We start from the raw sequence: 20,311 nt of genomic DNA, 5'->3' as shown, positions 1-20,311 counted from the left end.
CGTCTCAGATGACAACCGAACTGACATCATATTTATGAAGTACCACTCCATGTGTTCAATTGGTCGGATTACCAGAATATAGTTAATTTCCCCCACCTTCTGATGTTCCCAGAATCTCTATGTTAACCAAGGGGTTTAAAAATGTAACCTCAGTAGGTTAGAGAAGAGAAAAGGGCGGAAGAGGTATTTATGCCCGTCAGGCCAACGTCATGACAGTGATGTGGACACCAAGGAACTTGAAACTCTCGACCTGCTCCACTACAGCCCCGTCGATGTTAATGGGGGCCTGTTCGAACCCGCCTTTTCCTGTAGTCCATGATCAGCTCCTTTGTCTTGCTCACATTGAGGGAGAGGTTGTTGTCCTGGCACCACACTGCCAGTTCTCTGACCTCCTCTCTGTAGGCCATCTCATCGTTGTCGGTGATCAGGCCAACCACTGTTGTGTTGTCAGGAAACTTATTATCTGTAAGACGAAAGATGAAAAATATCAGCTTATTGTTCAATTATTATGACGTTCTTTCCAATACAACGTGTCGTGACTATTGTTTCCAAACTGCGTTACCCACTCCAGCCAGCAGATGGCGTCTTTCAGGTGTTGCTTCTTGCGTGACGTATAATGGACTGGACGGGACGCTTCTTCAGGAACAACAACGCGGCAACTCTTTCAACCACCTCGGTAACTTGCTAGCCAACATAAAACTGAAACATTCAGGATTTAAATATGTTAATTAGCTGATCTCAGTGTTTAAAAACAATTTTGTTGACGTATTAACTGGTTAACTTTAACCTAATTTGCTTGTTCAATTTGCAAACTTGTTAAAGATTGATACTGAGCCAAGCCGCTAATGCTACCTAGCTAGCAAACTAGCTAACATCCCTGACCATGAGTTCACTAAACTACTATTCCCCTGCTAAAGAAGATGGCTACTGGTTCAATTTGCAAACTTGTTAAATATTGATACTGAGCCTAGCACTAGGTTATTCGCTAATGCTAGCTAGCTAACTAACATCACTGACCATGAGCTCACTAAACTACTCCTCTGCTAAAATAGAGGATGTCTGCCGTACGGAGAAAAAAGCTTTGGCGCTGAACATTGTCGTGAAAGAAGAAGAGGAGGATATTACAGTGAAAGGAGAGAAAGAACCTTTAAGAATTAAAAAGGAGGAAGAAGAGGCTGTTATAGTGAAGGACGAAGAGGATGATGTTATAGGAAAAGAAGAGAAAGAACCGCTTAGAGAGGAAGAGGTTGCTTTCTCAACAAAGGTGAAGAAGGAAGACGTTTTGGGAGTGAAAGAGGAAGAGACAGAATATCTCATTAACACCAGTGAGTACTGTCTTAAACAGGGACACAAACTATGCCGTTGTTGAACTAATGTGGTGTTTAAAGTGGCATTCTACTGATGTTCTACACTTGAATATGTTGTTCAGGGGCAATCTGCCATTGGTTCATATATTTCAGGGTCTTTTAAATTAGATGTATTTAATTCTCCATGTGGACTATATAAAAGTCCCCCCCATCTAGTATAACAAGCTTTTAAAATCAACTATTGAAACATAATCTCTACTTAAAATATCAAAGGGACGGGAAAGGCACCCATTTCGTGGAACGACCCTGAGCATCACAAACAATATTTTATAAAATCATGATGAAAGTGGCCATTTTAGGCCCTTTTTAGACATATTCATGCCTCTTGTAAGACTCTGTGATTGGAATAGACGGTCATACGTTTACCATCTGTTTGATGTTCTCATTCACACAGGAGAGAGACATGACTATGGTGGATCCTCTGGGGAGCCTCAACAACATCCTGATGCTGACGAGGCAGAGAAGAGTCTGTCCAGATCAGAACACCAGATGGTACAGCTTGGTCTGGTCTAGCATACAGCTTGGTCTGGTCTAGGATACAGCTTAGTCTGGTCTAGCATACAGCTTGCTCTATCTGGGTCTGGGCTGGGTTTCTGTAAAGCACTTTATGTCAACAGTGACATCAGCATCCATAATGATATGTGTCTGTGTCTCCTCTTTATGGTTACCAGGACAACGCTAGCCCTTACTCCCTCCCGGAGTCCCCGTGTCGTGCCTCTCCCGGTAGCGCCTTACTGGGTATGAAGAGGTTGTCTGTGCTGCTGGTGGACTGCAAGAAAACAACAGGATTGAGTGAAACTGTGAGAGGAGGAGAAGAGAAGAAAGGATCAGATTTGACACATCAAAGTAAGTGCTGTAGTTTAGTTTGAACAAATACAATAGATCTTCCCACTGGTATCTGTTACCAATAGGGCTGTCCCCGACTAATACAAATACAGCTTTGCAGACTCTTGGCATTCTCTCAACCAGCTTCACCTGGAATGATTTTCCAAACGTCTTGAAGGAGGTCCCACATATGCTGAGCACTTGTTGGCTGCTTTTCCTTCACTCTGCGGTCCAACTCATCCCAAACCATCTAAATTGGGTGATTGTGGAGGCCAGGTCATCTGATGCAGCGCTCCATCACTCTCCTTCTTGGTCAAATAGCCCTTATATAGCCTGAAGGTGTGTTTGGTCATTGTCCTCCATTGAAAAACAGATGACAGTCCCACTAAGCGCAAAGCAGATGGGATGGCATATCGCTGCAGAATGCTGTGGTAGCCATGCTGGTTAAGTGTGCCTTGAATTCTAAATGAATTGCAGACATTGTCACCAGCAAGCACCATCACACCACCACCTCCATGCTTCACTGTGGAAAAAGACATGGCGGTTGGAACCAAACATCTCAAATTTGGACTCATCCGACCAAAGGACAAATTTACGCCGGTCTAATGTCCCTTGCTCATGTTTCTTGCAAGTCTCTTCCTCTTATTGGTGTCCTTTAGTGGTGTTTCTTTTTGCAGCACCATGAAGGCCTGATTCACGATGTCTCCTCTGAACAGTTGATGTTGAGATGTGTCTGTTACTTGAACTCTGAAGAATTTATTTGGGCTGCAATCTGAGGTTCAGTTAACTCTAATGAACTTATCCTCTGCAGCAGAGGTGTAACTCTGGGTCTTCCCTTCCTGTTGCGGTCCTCGTCAGAGACAGTTTTCATCATAGCGCTTCAAGTTTTGTGTGACTGCACTTGAAGAAACTTTGAAAGTTCTTGACATTTTTGATGTTGACTTACCTTCATGTCTTAAAGTAATGATGGACTGTCGTTTCTCTTTGTTTATTTGAGCTGTTCTTGCCATAATATGGACTTGGTCTTTTACCAAATAGGGCTGTCTCCCCCCTACCTTGTCACAACACAACTGATTGGCTCAAACGCATAAAGAAGATAAGAAATTCCACTAATTAACTTTTTTAACAAGGCACACCTGTTACGGATATATTCAATCTATCCCAGTCTGCTGTCCTCACATGCTTCAAGATGTCCACCACTGTTCCCATACTCAGGAAAGCAAAGGTAACTGAACTAAATGACTGTAGCAATCACTTCTGTCATCATGAAGTGCTTTGAGAGACTAGTCAAGGATCGTATCACCTCAACCTGACACCCTACCTGACACCCTAGACCCACTTCAATTTTCTTGCCGGGTCCATAGACGATGCAATCGCCATCACACTGCCCTATTCCATCTAGACCAGAGGAATACCTATGTACGAATGCTGTTCATTGACTACAGCTCAGCATTCAACACCATAGAAGTTGACTACAGCTCAGCATTCAACACCATAGTACCCTCCAAGCTCATCATTAGGCTCAAGGCCCTGGGTTTGAACCCCGCCCTGTGAAACTGGGTCCTGGACTTCCCACCCCCAGGTGGTGAAGGTAGGAAACAATACCACTTCGCTGATCCTCAACACAGAAGCCCCTCAGGGGTGCGTACTCAGTCCCCTCCTGTACTCACTTTTCACTCATGACTGCACGGCCAGGCATGACTCCAACACCATCATTAAGTTTGCCGATGACACAACAGTGATAGCCCTGATCAACGACAAGACAGCCTATAGGGAGGAGATCGGAGACCTGGCCATGTGGTGCCAGGCCAACAACCTCTCCCTCAACGTGATCAAAACAAAGGAGGTAATTGTGGACTACAGGCAAGGGATGACCGAGCCACGCCCCCATTCTCATCGACCGGGCTGTAGTGCAGCAGGTTGAGAGCTTTAAATTCCTTGTTGTCCACATCACCAACTAACTAACATGGTCCAAGCACACCAAGACAGTTGTGAAGAGGGCACAACAAACCCTATTCCCCCTCAGGAGACTGAAAAGATTTGGCATGGGTCTCATATCCTCAAAGAGTTCTACAGCTGCACCATTGAGAACATCCTGCAACAATTTCAATTATTTACAGTTCATTTAAGGAAATCAGTCAATGTAAATAAATTAGGCCCTAATCTATGGACTTCACATTACTAGGCAGGGGCGCAGCCATCCACCCACTGGGGAGCTAGTCCCACCCACTGGGGAGCCAGGCCCAGCCAATGAAGCTGTCCGGGTGGCTGGTCTAAGACTATGTGGAGGTCCTGGACTGGCATGGTTATACGTAGTCTGCGGTTGTGAGGCCGGTTGGATGTACTGCCAAATTCTCTAAAACAACATTTGAGGTGGCTTATGGTAGAGAAATTAAGATTCAATTCTCTGGTAACAGCTCCAGTGGATATGCCTGCATGCCAATTGCACACTCCCTCAAAACTTGAGACATTTGTGGCGTTGTGTGACAAAACTGCAAATTTTTAGAGTGGCCTTTTATTGTCCCCAGCACAACACAGTGGACCTGTGTGATGACCATGCTGTTTAATCAGCTTCATGATATGCCACACCTGTCAGGTGGATGGATTATCTTGGCAAAAGGATGTTAACAAATTTGTGCACAAAATTTGAGAGAAATAAGTGTTGGTGCATATGGAAAAAGTCAAATTATTACAACTATGATATATATATTTAGAACCACCTGATAGGACTCCATCAATGTCTGTGTCTTGAGGGTCCTAGAACTTTCTAGTTGTTCGTATTCTGACTTCTAAAACAGAATGAATAAATAAGTAAGTAAACATATCAGTAATTACCAGGAAGCTCTACAACATAATTTCTTTTAAATTATTACATGTTTGAAAACTGGCCTCAGGTTGAGGGCTCTTATTTGGATTAAACCTCATAGCAAGCACTTTTATCATGGGGAGATTTAATTTTGGTCTCTCTTTAAAAAAAAACATTGTCTTTGGCAGGAGGAAAACCAAATTTGGAGGAACCAGAGACGTCCAAACCAGCAAGACGGCACCTCTGCTCCCAGATTGGAAAGCGTCTTACCAAGCCAGGAAGCCTGAAAAGACATGGGAGGACACACACTGGAGAGAAGCCACACCATTGCGCCCAGTGTGGACATAGTTTTAACCAGTTAAGAAGCCTGAAAGCTCATGAGCGAATACACACAGGGGAGAAGCCTTACAAATGCTCAGATTGTGGGAAGACATATTACTCATCATGGTCACTTAAAGTTCATGTGAGAACCCACACAGGAGAGAAGCCTTACCACTGCTCCCAGTGTGCAAAGAGTTTTAGCCAGTTAGGATACCTGAAAGCACATGAGCGAATACACACAGGGGAGAAGCCTTACCACTGTTCCCAATGTGGAAGTAGTTTTAGCCAGTTAGGAAACCTGAAAGTTCATGAGCGAATACACACAGGGGAGAAGTTTTACCACTGCTCCCAGTGTGGAAAGAGTTTTAGCCAGTCAGGAAGCCTGAAAACTCACCAGCGAATACACACAGGGGAGAAACCTTACCACTGCTCCCACTGTGCAAAGACTTTTGTCTATTTAGGACATCTGAAAGAACACATGAGACTGCACACAGGGGAGAAGCCTTACCAATGCTCTAACTGTGAGAAGACATATTACTCATCACAGTCACTTAAAGTTCATGTGAGAACCCACACAGGAGAGAAGCCTTACCACTGTTCCCAGTGTGCAAAGAGTTTTAGCCAGTTAGGACACCTGAAAGCCCATGAGCGAATACACACAGGGAAGAAGCCTGCTCCCGCTGTGCAAAGAATTTTACCAAATGATGAAGCCTGAAAAAACACATGAGACTGCGCACAGGGGAGAAACCTTACAAATGGTCAGACTGTGGGAAGACATATTGCTCATCACAATCACTTAATCATCATGTGAGAATCCACACAGCAGAAAATAATTACTTCTCTTAGTGTGTAAATTGATATTTCACATCACATTGACTTAAAATTCATCAGAGAACATACACAGTGCTCCCGTTGTCTTATATTGTTGACTGACAATGTGTTCTTGTTTATACCAGATGTAAATGTATGTAAAATGTACTTATACAAAGAATCCTAATAATACAGGGATAATACAGGGATATTACAGGGATATTACAGGGATAATACAGGGATATTACAGGGATAATACAGGGATATTACAGGGATAATACAGGGATAATACAGGGATATTACAGGGATAATACAGGGATATTACAGGGATAATACAGGATAATACAGGGATATTACAGGATAATACAGGGAGAATACAGGGATAATACAGGGATATTACAGGATAATACAGGGATAATACAGGGATATTACAGGGATAATACAGGGATAATACAGGATAATACAGGGATATTACAGGGATATTACAGGGATAATACAGGGATAATACAGGGATATTACAGGATAATACAGGATATTACAGGGATAATACAGGATATTACAGGGATATTACAGGATAATACAGGGAGAATACAGGGATAATACAGGGATATTACAGGATAATACAGGGATAATACAGGGATATTACAGGGATAATACAGGATAATACAGGGATAATACAGGGATATTACAGGGATAATACAGGGATAATACAGGGATATTACAGGGATAATACAGGGATATTACAGGGATATTACAGGGATAATACAGGGATAATACAGGATAATACAGGGATATTACAGGGATAATACAGAGATAATACAGGGATATTACAGGGATAATACAGGGATAATACAGAGATATTACAGGGATATTACAGGGATAATACAGGGATATTACAGGGATAATACAGGGATATTACAGGATATTACAGGGATAATACAGGATAATACAGGGATATTACAGGGATATTACAGGGATAATACAGGGATATTACAGGGATAATACAGGGATATTACAGGGATAATACAGGGATATTACAGGGATATTACAGGGATAATACAGGGATATTACAGGGATATTACAGGGATATTACAGGGATAATACAGGATAATACAGGGATAATACAGGGATAATACAGGATATTACAGGGATATTACAGGGATATTACAGGGATAATACAGAGATAATACAGGGATATTACAGAGATAATACAGGGATAATACAGGGATATTACAGGGATATTTGGATGTGATGCATTTGCTCCATTGTTTACATTTGCATTGTTGGCCCACTGATGATTTAATGAAATGAAAATGTTCAGACTCTGTCATGCAAAATGTTAATTGTTTGTGTGTCCACATAACTGAGTATGTGACTAACCTTGTGAAACTGTCCTATTATAATCTCCTGTTCTTGGGACTATCATTCTGTGTTGCAAACCAGCTGCACCTGCGTCCTTGTATGAATAAAGTCCCTCACAGGAACAAGCAACTATAAAGATATGTGCTAATCACTCAATGCTTCAGGCATTCAGACTGTCTACACTGCGCTGTGTAACTCTGTTATTCTCTCTGAGCTCAGAAATAAAGAATCTTGGTTTGACTTGGACTCCAGCAGATCCTTATTTTATAATATAATATACAGTGAGGGGAAAAAGTATTTGATCCCCTGCTGATTTTGTACATTTGCCTACTGACAAAGAAATTATCAGTCTATAATTTTAATGGTAGGTTTATTTAAACAGTGAGAGACAGAATAACAACAAAATAAATCCAGAAAAACGCATGTTATAAATAGAAGAGGAAATGCCCCTAATGACGCTAATGACGCTAATGACAACCATCTCCTGGTTGATTGAAAAGCTTTCCCAAAAACGTTGTCAATTAAATGTTAGCAGATGGCGTTGTCAATTAAATGTTAGCAGATGGCGTTGTCAATTAAATGTTAGCAGATGGCGATATGAGTCTTTCAGGTGATGTTTCTTGCGTGACGTATAATCTGGTGGACGGTAACAGGAGGCTTCTGATTCAACCAACGTGGTGGTTTACTAGCCAACATAAAACCGAAACATTGAAGCGCTTTCAACCAATCCTGTGTATATTACTCTTGGTGTTTTCAACATAATTCTGTTTACGTATCTACTAGTTCATTTAAACGCAATTTGCTTAAAATAGCAAATGTATTAACTCGATACGGCACTAGGCTAATCTCCCGGAGCATGAGGTCACTAAACTCAACGGAGAAAGAAGCTCTGGTGAAAGGAGACGAAGAAACTTTCAGGATGATAAAGGAGGAAGAGGAGGCTATTGCTTTGAAAGAAGAAGTGGATGATATCACAGTGAAAGAGGAAGATGGGAAAGAGGTTGTCAGAGTGGAAGAGGAGGAAGTAGAAGCTTTCAGAATCAAAAAGCAGGAAGGTGCCATAACATTGAAAGAAGAAGAGAATGTCGTGAAAGAAGAGGAAGAACATGCTGGAGTGAAAGAGGAAGAGGAGGCTATCTCAATTAAAGAGGAGGAGGAAGACGTTTTGGGAGTTAAAAAGGAGGAGGAAGAGACTGAAGTACCGATTGACACCAGTGAGTACTGTCTTAAAAACAGGGGCACAAACTATGCAGTTGTTTTTAAAGGGGCATTATACTGAAGTTCTACACTTGAATATGTTGTTCAGTACTGTAGGAATTGTTTATTAAGGGGCAATCTGCCATTGGTACATATGTTTAAGGGACTTTTAAATTGGATGTGTTGAATTCTTATACTTATAACAGGCTTTTAAAATTCTATATTGGTGCATATTTTCTACTTAAAATTACAAAGGGACGCAAAAGGCAACCATTTTATGGAACGACCCTTTCACATTTGCATCACAAACAATGTTTTAGGAAATCATGATGAAAGTGGCCCTTTTTAGACATTTTCATGCCTCAGTGGTGGAGAAAGTTCCCAATTGTCATACTTGAATATAAGTAAAGATACCTTAATAGAAAATGACTCAAGTAAAAGTGAAAGTCACCCTTTCACATTTGCATCACAAACAATATATTTAGAAATCATGATGAAAGTGGCCATTTAGGCCCCTTTTAGACATATTAATGCCTCTTGTAAGACTCTGTGATCGCAATAGAAGATCATATGTTTACCATCTGTTTGATGTCCTCATTCAAACAGGAGAGAGACATGACTATGGTGGATCCTCTGGGGAGCCTCAACAACATCCTGATGCTGACGAGGCAGAGAAGAGTCTCTCCAGATCAGAACACCAGATGGTACAGCTTGGTCTGGTCTAGCATACAGCTCTTTTGCGGTCCGGGCTGGGTTTCTGTAAAGCACTTTATGTCAACAGTGACATCAGCATCCATAATGATATGTGTCTGTGTCCCCTCTTTTTGGTTACCAGGACAACGCAAGCCCTTCCTCCCTCCCGGAGTCCCCGTGTCGTGCCTCTCCCGGTAGCACCTTACTGCTGGGTATGAAGAGGTTGTCTGTGCTGCTGGTGGACTGCAGGAAAACAACAGGGCTGTGTGGAACTGTGAGAGGAGTAGAAGAGATGAAAGGATCAGATTTGACACATCGAAGTAAGTGCTGTAGTTTAGTTTGAACAAATACAATAGATCTGACCACTGGTAGCTGTTCCCAGTAGAGCTGTCCCTGACTAATACAAATACAGCTTTGCACACACTCTCAAATCTTAAACTGCATTGACTGCTACTGTTTGGGTGGTGGACCAGTCTTGGTACACATGGGAAACTGTAGAGTTGCAGTTCTTGACACAAACCGGTGAGCGTGGCACCGAATACCATACCCCGTTCAAAGACACTTCAATATTTTGTCTTCCCAATTCACCCTCTGAATGGCACACACATAATCCATGCCTCCAATTGTCTCAAGGCTTAAAAATCCTTATTTAACCTTCCCCCCCCCCCTTCATCTACATGGATTGAAGTGGATTTAACTTGTGACATCACTTAGCCTGGATTCACCTGGTCAGTCTAAGTCATGGAAGGAGCAGGTGTTCTTAATGTTTTGTATACTCAGTGTAAAGCACTACAGATAATCAAGTGCTATTTGCATGTGATGCATTTGCTCTATTGTGTCCAGCAGGGCAAGTAGTTCTGACATCATAATACACCCTTCTGATAATCAAGTGATATTTGGAATGTCTGAGTAGTTCTATCTGATGTCATAATACACCCCTCTGATAATCAAGTAATATTTGGAATGTCTGAGTAGTTCTATATGACCCCTCTGATAATCAAGGGCTATTTGCATGTGATGCATTTGCTCTGTTGTTTACAGGTTTATTCGTATTTTATAGAGCGTTGCTTTAAGGGAATAGTACCGTCACATCTAGATTAAAACTAATGTGAAAAGTGAGCAGAGAAACTGTGTATGAACACGCTACCTATTCATCTAAGTTATTCTGCCCTTGAGGTGCGTTCCCATGCAAAACTAGACAGATAGATAGCGAACAACTAAGTCGTCAATAAAACTTCCAAGGCGTGACTTTTCTTGAATTAATATTAAAAATGTTTAGGTTGTGAAACTACAAAATACAGAAAAGAATATACTTTAGTATTCAATTCACACTGACATACTGTAACTCTACATTATACATTTAGTATTCAATTCACACCGACATACTGTAGCTCTACATTATATATTTAGTATTCAATTCACACCGACATACTGTAGCTCTACATTATACATTTAGTATTCAATTCACACCGACATACTGTAGCTCTACATTATACATTTAGTATTCAATTCACACCGACATACTGTAGCTCTACATTATATATTTAGTATTCAATTCACACCGACATACTGTAGCTCTACATTATACATTTAGTATTCAATTCACACCGACATACTGTAGCTCTACATTATACATTTAGTATTCAATTCACACCGACATACTGTAGCTCTACATTATACATTTAGTATTCAATTCACACCGACATACTGTAGCTCTACATTATACATTTAGTATTCAATTCACACCGACATACTGTAGCTCTACATTATACATTTAGTATTCAATTCACACCGACATACTGTAGCTCTACATTATACATTTAGTATTCAATTCACACCGACATACTGTAGCTCTACATTATACATTTAGTATTCAATTCACACCGACATACTGTAGCTCTACATTATACATTTAGTATTCAATTCACACCGACATACTGTAGCTCTACATTATACATTTAGTATTCAATTCACACCGACATACTGTAGCTCTACATTATACATTTAGTATTCAATTCACACCGACATACTGTAGCTCTACATTATACATTTAGTATTCAATTCACACCGACATACTGTAGCTCTACATTATACATTTAGTATTCAATTCACACCGACATACTGTAGCTCTACATTATACATTTAGTATTCAATTCACACCGACATACTGTAGCTCTACATTATACATTTAGTATTCAATTCACACCGACATACTGTAGCTCTACATTATACATTTAGTATTCAATTCACACCGACATACTGTAGCTCTACATTCATTATAATTTTAGTATTCAATTCACACCGACATACTGTAGCTGTACATTATACATTTCAAGTTGAAGTTGCATAAATACAAAGCACGTACCAATGTACCATGTATCTGACATGATGCCAAACCATATAGCTAATTGTTACTCATATGGTAATTGGCTAACTCCTTTAATTACTCAAATAATGTGCAACCACCTCTGTACAATAACAAAGCATATTACACTAGAAACAGTAACAAAACTTCAGTATTGTATGTTTTACAATTCGTTTACATGACGCACGAGCAGGAATACAGCTGACGGCATACGTGAATGGCAAGGTAATTTGTGTGAGTAAATGCAACCAACTGACATTGATAAGTAAGCAATTCTATCAATAACAAGATTATCATCATTAGCAACATGCTTGAAACGAACTTACAAACAAATATTTTCAGAGGCTGAAGCGTGACAAGAAATAACTGCACTGAAAGACCTGAACTTCGATGCGCGCAGAACGAATTCTCCACTTCCTGTTTTGGTACAGTCTTTCTAAGTACCAGAAAGCTCCACTAGGGGGAGATAAACACCATGGAACACAATGAAAATCCATCGTTACCACTGAAATAAACAGTCAATTACCTTCAAACAAGATGGCAGCACAGAAGTATTTATTAATCATCTACATATTCATATTAAGCTTCTACGTCTGTGAACAGGAACTTATTATTTGTAAGACATAAGAGAAAATATATCTGTTTATTGTTAAATTGTTATGACATAATGGGCGTCTTTCGGTTGATGATTCTTGCGTGACGTATAATGGACTGGACGGGAACCTTCTTCAGGAACAACAAAGCGCCAACTCTTTCAACTACCTCGGTAGCTTGCTAGCCAACATACAACTGGAAGATTGACGCTTTAGACCATGTTAATGTACATTATGTAATCTCAGTGTTGTAAACGCAGTTCAGTTGACGTATTAACGGGTCAACTTGAACCTAATTTGCATGTTCAATTTGCAAACTTGTTAAAGATTGTTGCTCACTAGGCTAGTCGCTAATGCTAGCTAGCTAACATCACTGACCATGAGCTCACTGAACTACTCCTCCCCTGCTAAAGAAGAGGAGATCTGCTGTACGGAGAAAGAATCTCTGGCGATGGACATTGTCGTGAAAGACGAAGAAGAGGAGGATATGACTGTGAAAGGAGAGGAAGAACCTTTCAGAATGAAAAAGGAGGAAGAGGAGGCTGTTATAGTGAAAGAAGAGAAAGAACCTTTTAGAGAGGAAGAGGATGCTATCTCAATAAAAGTGAAGGAGGAAGACGTTTTGGGATTGAAAGAGGAGGAGACAGAATATCAGATTAACATCAGTGAGTACTGTCTTAAAAACAGGGGCACAAACTATGCCGTTGTTGAACTAATGTGTGGTTTTTAAGTGGCATTATTATATACACTATATACGGTGCCTAAATTATTATATTCACTATATACGGTGCCTACATTATTATACACACTATATACGGTGCCTATATTATTATATACACTATATACGGTGCCTACCTTATAATATACACTATATACGGTGCCTATATTATTATATACACTATATACGGTGCCTACCTTATTATATACACTATATACAGTGCCTTCATTATTATATACACTATATACAGTGCCTTCATTATTATATACACTATATACGGTGCCTATATTATTATATACACTATATACGGTGCCTACCTTATTATATACACTATATACAGTGCCTACATTATTATATGCACTATATACGGTGCCTTCATTATTATATACACTATATACGGTCCCTACATTATTATATACACTATATATGGTCCCTACATTTAATTATCCATGTGGTCTATATTAAAGTGCACCTCATCTAATATAACATACTTTTAAAATTCAAAATTTGTGCATAATTTCTACTTAAATATCAAAGGGATGCAACAGGCACCCATTTCGTGGAACATCCCTTTAACATTTGCATTTTAGGCCCTGTTTAGAGATATTAATGCCTCTTGTAAGACCCTATGTGATTGTAGTAGTAGATCATAAGTTTACCACCTGTTTGATGTTCTCGTTCACACAGGAGAGGGACATGACTATTGTGGATCCTCTGGGGAGCTTCAACAACATCCTGATGCTGACGAGGAAGAGAAGCGTCTCTCCAGATCAGATCACCAGATGGTACAGCTTGGTCTGGTCTAGCATACAGCTTGGTCTGGTCTAGCATACAGCTTGCTCTATCTGGGTCTGGGCTGGGTTTCTGTAAAGCACTTCATGTCAACAGTGACATCAGCATCCATAATGATATGTGTCTGTGTCCCCTCTTTATGGTTACCAGGACAACGCTAGCCCTTCCTCTCTCCCGGAGTCCCCGTGTCGTGCCTCTCCTGGTAGCACCTTACTGCTGGGTATGAAGAGGTTGTCTGTGCTGCTGGTGGACTGCAGGAAAACAACGGGGCTGAGTGGAACTGTGAGAGGAGGAGAAGAGATGAAAGGATCAGATTTGACACATCAGAGTAAGTGCTGTAGTTTAGTTTGAACAAATAAAACAGATCTGCCCACTGGAATCTGTTACCAGGACAACCATCCAATAATCTGTATTACCTCCCAGTGGTGGAGTGCAGGGGGGGGGGTAATAATCTGTATTACCTCCCAGTGGTGGAGTGCAGGGGGGGGTAATAATCTGTATTACCTCCCAGTGGTGGAGTGCAGGGGGGGGGGGGGGTAATAATCTGTATTACCTCCCAGTGGTGGAGTGCAGGGGGGTGGGGGGGTAATAATCTCTATTACCTCACAGTAGTGGAGTGCAGGGGGGTAATAATCTGTATTACATCCCAGTGTTGGAGTGCAGGGGGGGGTAATAATCTTTATTACCTCCCAGTGGTGGAGTGCACGGGGGTGGGGGTAATAATCTGTATTACCTCCCATTGGTGGGGGCAGGGGTAATAATCTGTATTACCTCCCAGTGGTGGGGGGGGGTAATAATCTGTATTACCTCACAGTGGTGGTGGGGGGGGGGTAATAATCTGTATTACCTCACAGTGGTGGGGGGGTAATAATCTGTATTACCTCCCAGTGGTGGGGGGGGGGTTATAATCTGTATTACCTCCCAGTGGTGGGGGGGGGGGGTAATAATCTGTATTACCTCCCAGTGGCGGGGGGGTAATAATCTGTATTACCTCCCAGTGGTGGGGGGGGGGTAATAATATATAATAATATATCCCATTTAGCAGACGCTTTTGTCCAAAGCGACTTACAAGTCGGCTGGGGCCACTACTTTCACATATGGGTGGTCCCAGCGGGAATCGAACCCACGACGCTTGGCGTTGCAAGCGCCATGCTCTACCGACTGAGCCACACAGGACCAGGGGAGGGGGGTGCAGGGGGGGGTAATAATCTGTATTACCTCCCAGTGGTGGGGGGTAATAATCTGTATTACCTCCCAGTGGCGGGGGTAATAATCTATATTACCTCCCAGTGGGGGGGGGGGGTAATAATCTGTATTACAACCCAGTGGCGGGGGGGTAATAATCTGTATTACCTCCCAGTGGCGGGGGGGTAATAATCTGTATTACCTCCCAGTGGCGGGGGGGTAATAATCTGTATTACCTCCCAGTGGCGGGGGTAATAATCTGTATTACCTCCCAGTGGTGGGGGGGGGTAATAATCTGTATTACCTCCCAGTGGTGGGGGGTAATAATCTGTATTACCTCCCAGTGGCGGGGGGGTAATAATCTGTATTACCTCCCAGTGGCGGGGGTAATAATCTGTATTACCTCCCAGTGGCGGGGGGTAATAATCTGTATTACCTCAGTGGTGGGGGGGTAATAATCTGTATTACCTCAAAGTGGTGGAGTGCAGGGGGGTAATAATCTGTATTACCTCACAGTGGTGGGGGGGTTAGAGTGTATTACCCATTTATGAAGCCTGAAGGAACAGTGACGCGGGGAGAAGCCTAATAATCTGTATTACCTCCCAGTGGCGGGGGGTAATAATCTGTATTACCTCAAAGTGGTGGGGGGTAATAATCTGTATTACCTCCCAGTGGTGGGGGTAATAATCTGTATTACCTCCCAGTGGTGGGGGGTAATAATCTGTATTACCTCCCAGTGGTGGGGGGGGGGGGTTATAATCTGTATTACCTCCCAGTGGTGGGAGGGGGGGTAATAATCTGTATTACCTCCCAGTGGCGGGGGGTAATAATCTGTATTACCTCCCAGTGGTGGGGGGGGGGTAATAATCTGTATTACCTCCCAGTGGCGGGGGGGTAATAATCTGTATTACCTCCCAGTGGCGGGGGGGGTAATAATCTGTATTACCTCCCAGTGGCGGGGGGGGGGTAATAATCTGTATTACCTCCCAGTGGTGGAGTGGAGGGGGGGGTAATAATCTGTATTACCTCCCAGTGGTGGGGGGGTAATAATCTGTATTACCTCCCAGTGGTGGAGTGCAGGGGGGGGGTAATAATCTGTACTACCTCCCAGTGGTGGGGGGTGGGTAATAATCTGTATTACCTCACAGTGGTGTAGTGTAGGGGGGGGGTAATAATCTGTATTACCTCCCAGTGTTGGGGGGGGGGTAATAATCTGTATTACCCCCCAGTGGTGGAGTGCAGGGGGGGGGTAATAATCTGTATTACCTCCCAGTGGTGGTGGGGGGGTAATAACCTGTATTACCTCCCAGTGGTGGGGGGGGGTAATAATCTACAACATCATTTGTTTTAAATTATGAAATGTTTGTAAACTGGCCCTGGGTTATTGAGGGATCTGATTGAGATTAAACCTCATAACAAGGCAGTTTTATCATGTGGAGATTTCATTCACGTCTCTCTTTAAATAAACACTGTCTTTGGCAGGAGGAAAACCAACCTCGGAGGAACCAGAGACGTCCAAACCAGCAAGACGACACCTCTGCTCTCAGTGTGGAAAGAGTTTTACCAAGTTAGGAAGCCTGAACAGACATGAGAGGGGACACGCAGAACCGAAGACACAAAATTGCGCCCGGTGTGGAGAGAGTTTTAGCAACTTAGGAAATCTGAAAGCTCATGAGCGAACACACACACGGGAGATGCCTTTCCATTGCTCCCAGTGTGGAAAGAATTTTAAGCGGTTCGACACTCTCAAAACCCATGAGCAAATACACACAGGGGAGAAGCCGTACCATTGTGCCCAGTGTGGAAAGAGTTTCAGCCAGTCAGGAAGCCTGAAGGAACACATGAGACTGCACACAAGGGAGAAGCCTTACGACTGCTCACATTGTGGGAAGAGTTTTAACCATTTAGTTAGCATGAAAAGACATGAGAGGATACACACAGGAGCGAAGCCACACCTGTGCTCCCAGTGTGGAAAGAGTTTTAAGCGGTTAGACACTCTCAAAACCCATGAGAAAATACACATTAGGCAGAAGCCGTACCATTGTGCCCAGTGTGGAAATAGTTTTAGCAAGTCAGGAAGCCTGAAAGTTCATGAGCGAATACACACAGGGGAGAAGTCATACCTTTGCGCCCAGTGTGGAAATAGTTTTAGCAAGTCAGGAAGCCTGAAGGTTCATGTTCTAATACACACAGGGGAGAAGTCATACCTTTGCGCCCAGTGTGGAAAGAGTTTCAGCCAGTCAGGAAGCCTGAAGGAACACATGAGACTGCACACAAGGGAGAAGCCTTACGACTGCTCACATTGTGGGAAGAGTTTTAACCATTTAGTTAGCATGAAAAGACATGAGAGGATACACACAGGAGCGAAGCCACACCTGTGCTCCCAGTGTGGAAAGAGTTTTAAGCGGTTAGACACTCTCAAAACCCATGAGCAAATACACATTAGGCAGAAGCCGTACCATTGTGCACAGTGTGGAAATAGTTTTAGCAAGTCAGGAAGCCTGAAAGTTCATGAGCGAATACACACAGGGGAGGAATCCATACCACTGCTCCCAGTGTTCAGAGTGTATTACCCATTTATGAAGCCTGAAGGAACACATGAGACTGCACACAGGGGAGAAGCCTTACAAATGTTCAGACTGTGGGAAGACATATTACTCATCACGGTCACTTACAAAACATATGAGAATCCACACAGGAGAGAATAATTACTTATCCTAGTGTGTAAACTTGTAATTCACATCACATACACTTAAAATTCATCAGAGAGCATACACACTGCTCCCATTGTCTTATGTTGTTGACTGAGGATGTGGTTACTTGTTTATACTATAAAGAAAGAAGAAAAAAAGAAATTCAATTGTACACAGTCCACTCAAACATATATATTTGTATGTTTTTATTAGAAAACATGAATTGAATATGGAGTATGTCAGTTTGAATATAGAGTAGATCATATAATCTCCTGTTCCTGGGACTATCATCCTGTGTTGCAAACCAGCTGCACCTGTGTCCTTGTATGAATAAAGTCCCTCCCAGTAACAGGAAACTATAAAGATATGTGCTCATCACTCAATGCTTCAGGAATTCAGACTGTCTACACTGCGCTGTGTAACTCTGTTATTCTCTCTGAGCTCAGGAATAAAGAGACTTGGTTTGACTTGGACTCCACCCAACTTGCAACCTAAATCCAATGACAGGTAACATTTTGTGTTTCACCCAACTTGCAACCTAAATCCAATGACGGGTAACATTTTGTGTTTCACCCAACTTGCAACCTAAATCCAATGACGGGTAACATTTTGTGTTTCACCCAACTTGCAACCTAAATCCAATGACAGGTAACATTTTGTGTTGATTTCATGTTGAATTCACTTTAGTTGACCACTCATAGAAATGTAAATAGAAACTAGATGTTGAACTGATGTCTGTGCCCAGTGGGCTTGTTTGAATAAACGGCAGGTGTTGGATCAATATCCACCTTAGTTTGTTACGGGATCGTCAGCCATCCCCTTCAGCGCCATTCTTCACATGATCTATTACATAATAAAACACAACTCAACCCATATGATCTATTACATAATACAACACAACTCAACCCATATGATCTATTACATAAGAAAACACTACTCAACCCATATAATCTTTAACATAATAAAACACAACTCAACCCATATGATCTATAACATAATAAAACACAACTCAACCCATATGATCTATTACATAATAAAACACAACTCAACCCATATGATCTATTACATAATAGAACACAACTCAACCCATATGATCTATTACATAATAGAACACAACGCAACCCATATGATCTATTACATAATAAAACACAACTCAACCCATATGATCTGTTACATCATAAAATACAACTCAACCCATATGATCTATAACATAATAAAACACAACTCAACCCATATGATCTATTACATAATAAACCATAACTCAACCCATATGATCTATTACATCACAAAACACAACTCAACCCATATGATCTATTACATCATAAAACACAACTCAACCCATATGATCTATTACATCATAAAACACAACTCAACCCATATGATCTATTACATCATAAAACACAACTCAACCCATATGATCTATTACTTAATAAAACACAACTCAACCCATATGATCTATTACATCATAAAACACAACTCAACCCATATGATCTATTACCTCATAAAACACAACTCAACCCATATGATCTATGACATAATAAAAGTCTAATAAAACGTATACAAATATGTCATAGTGATGTCATGACGTGAATGAACAGGCCTTTTCATACATTATAAAATGGCTATATATATATATATCTACTGAACAAAAATATAAACGCAACATGCAACAATTTTAACGATTCACAGTACATATATGGAAATCAGTCAATGTCAAATGTATTAGGCCCTGATCTATGGACTTCACATGACTGTGCACAGTGCAGCCATGGATGGGCCTGGGAGGGCATATGCCCACCCACTGGCGAGCCAGGCCCAGCCAATCAGAATTTGTTTCCCCCATAATGCATTTGAGCCAATAAGTAGTGTTGTGGCAAGGTGTGTGTGTGTGTGTGGGGGGGGGGGGGGGGTATACAGAAGATGGACACGATGTGGTAAAAGACCAAGTCCATATTATGACAAGAACAGCTTAAATAAGCAAAGAGTACCAGTTGTCCACCTTTACTTTAAGACACGAAGGTCATTCAAACGCAGTGTCTTTGTGAGACGCGAGTCGGTGAACGGATGATCTCTGCATGTGTAGTTCCCACCGTGAAGCATGGAGGAGGAGGTGAGATGGTGTGGGGGTGCTTGGCTGGTGACGTGGTCAGTGATTTATTTACATTTCAAGGCACACTTAACCAGGTTGGCAACCATAGCATTCTTCCGTATGGAAGTTGCAGCGATGAGACAAGACTAACCACCGATTGACGAAAATTGGGGAGAAAAAGGGGGTAAAAAATATCAATACAATAATAATCATTTTTAAAAAGTCTGCCCCAAATATTTCACTCTTTTTACTTTACCCAAAATATCATGCCATTAGCGATTAGTCAAAATGTAAAAAAAATGGAACATTGTGTCGAACCCTTGAGACAACGGGGAGATGTTACTGATGTGCTTTGTGTCTCCAAAGTTAAAAAAAAAAAAACATTTGACTTCCACACAAAACAGAAGGAATAAGTAATGTTAACATATTACCAGGAAGCTCTACAACATTTGTTTTAAATTCACACTGAGGTTGTTTTAAATGATGAAATGTTTG

General features: G+C 41.5%; 1 protein-coding gene across 1 annotated transcript; it reads left to right on the top strand.

Moving 5' to 3' along the window:
- The first annotated feature begins 645 nt into the window (after positions 1–645).
- LOC135525874 (zinc finger protein 594-like) lies at positions 646–18,415 on the top strand. Its single transcript, XM_064953820.1, has 11 exons — positions 646–1,325; positions 1,762–1,859; positions 2,039–2,213; positions 5,187–6,028; positions 8,372–8,705; positions 9,295–9,392; positions 9,524–9,655; positions 12,704–13,004; positions 13,745–13,842; positions 14,000–14,177; positions 16,517–18,415. The coding sequence occupies exons 1-11, from the start codon at positions 1,019–1,021 to the stop codon at positions 17,740–17,742; spliced, it is 3,789 nt and encodes a 1,262-aa protein (XP_064809892.1). The 5' UTR covers positions 646–1,018; the 3' UTR covers positions 17,743–18,415.
- The last annotated feature ends 1,896 nt before the right edge of the window (positions 18,416–20,311 follow it).

Source organism: Oncorhynchus masou, chromosome 5 (genome assembly GCF_036934945.1).
Source record: "Oncorhynchus masou masou isolate Uvic2021 chromosome 5, UVic_Omas_1.1, whole genome shotgun sequence".
Taxonomy (NCBI): Eukaryota; Metazoa; Chordata; class Actinopteri; order Salmoniformes; family Salmonidae; genus Oncorhynchus; species Oncorhynchus masou.
This window is presented reverse-complemented; position numbering and strand designations above follow the sequence as displayed.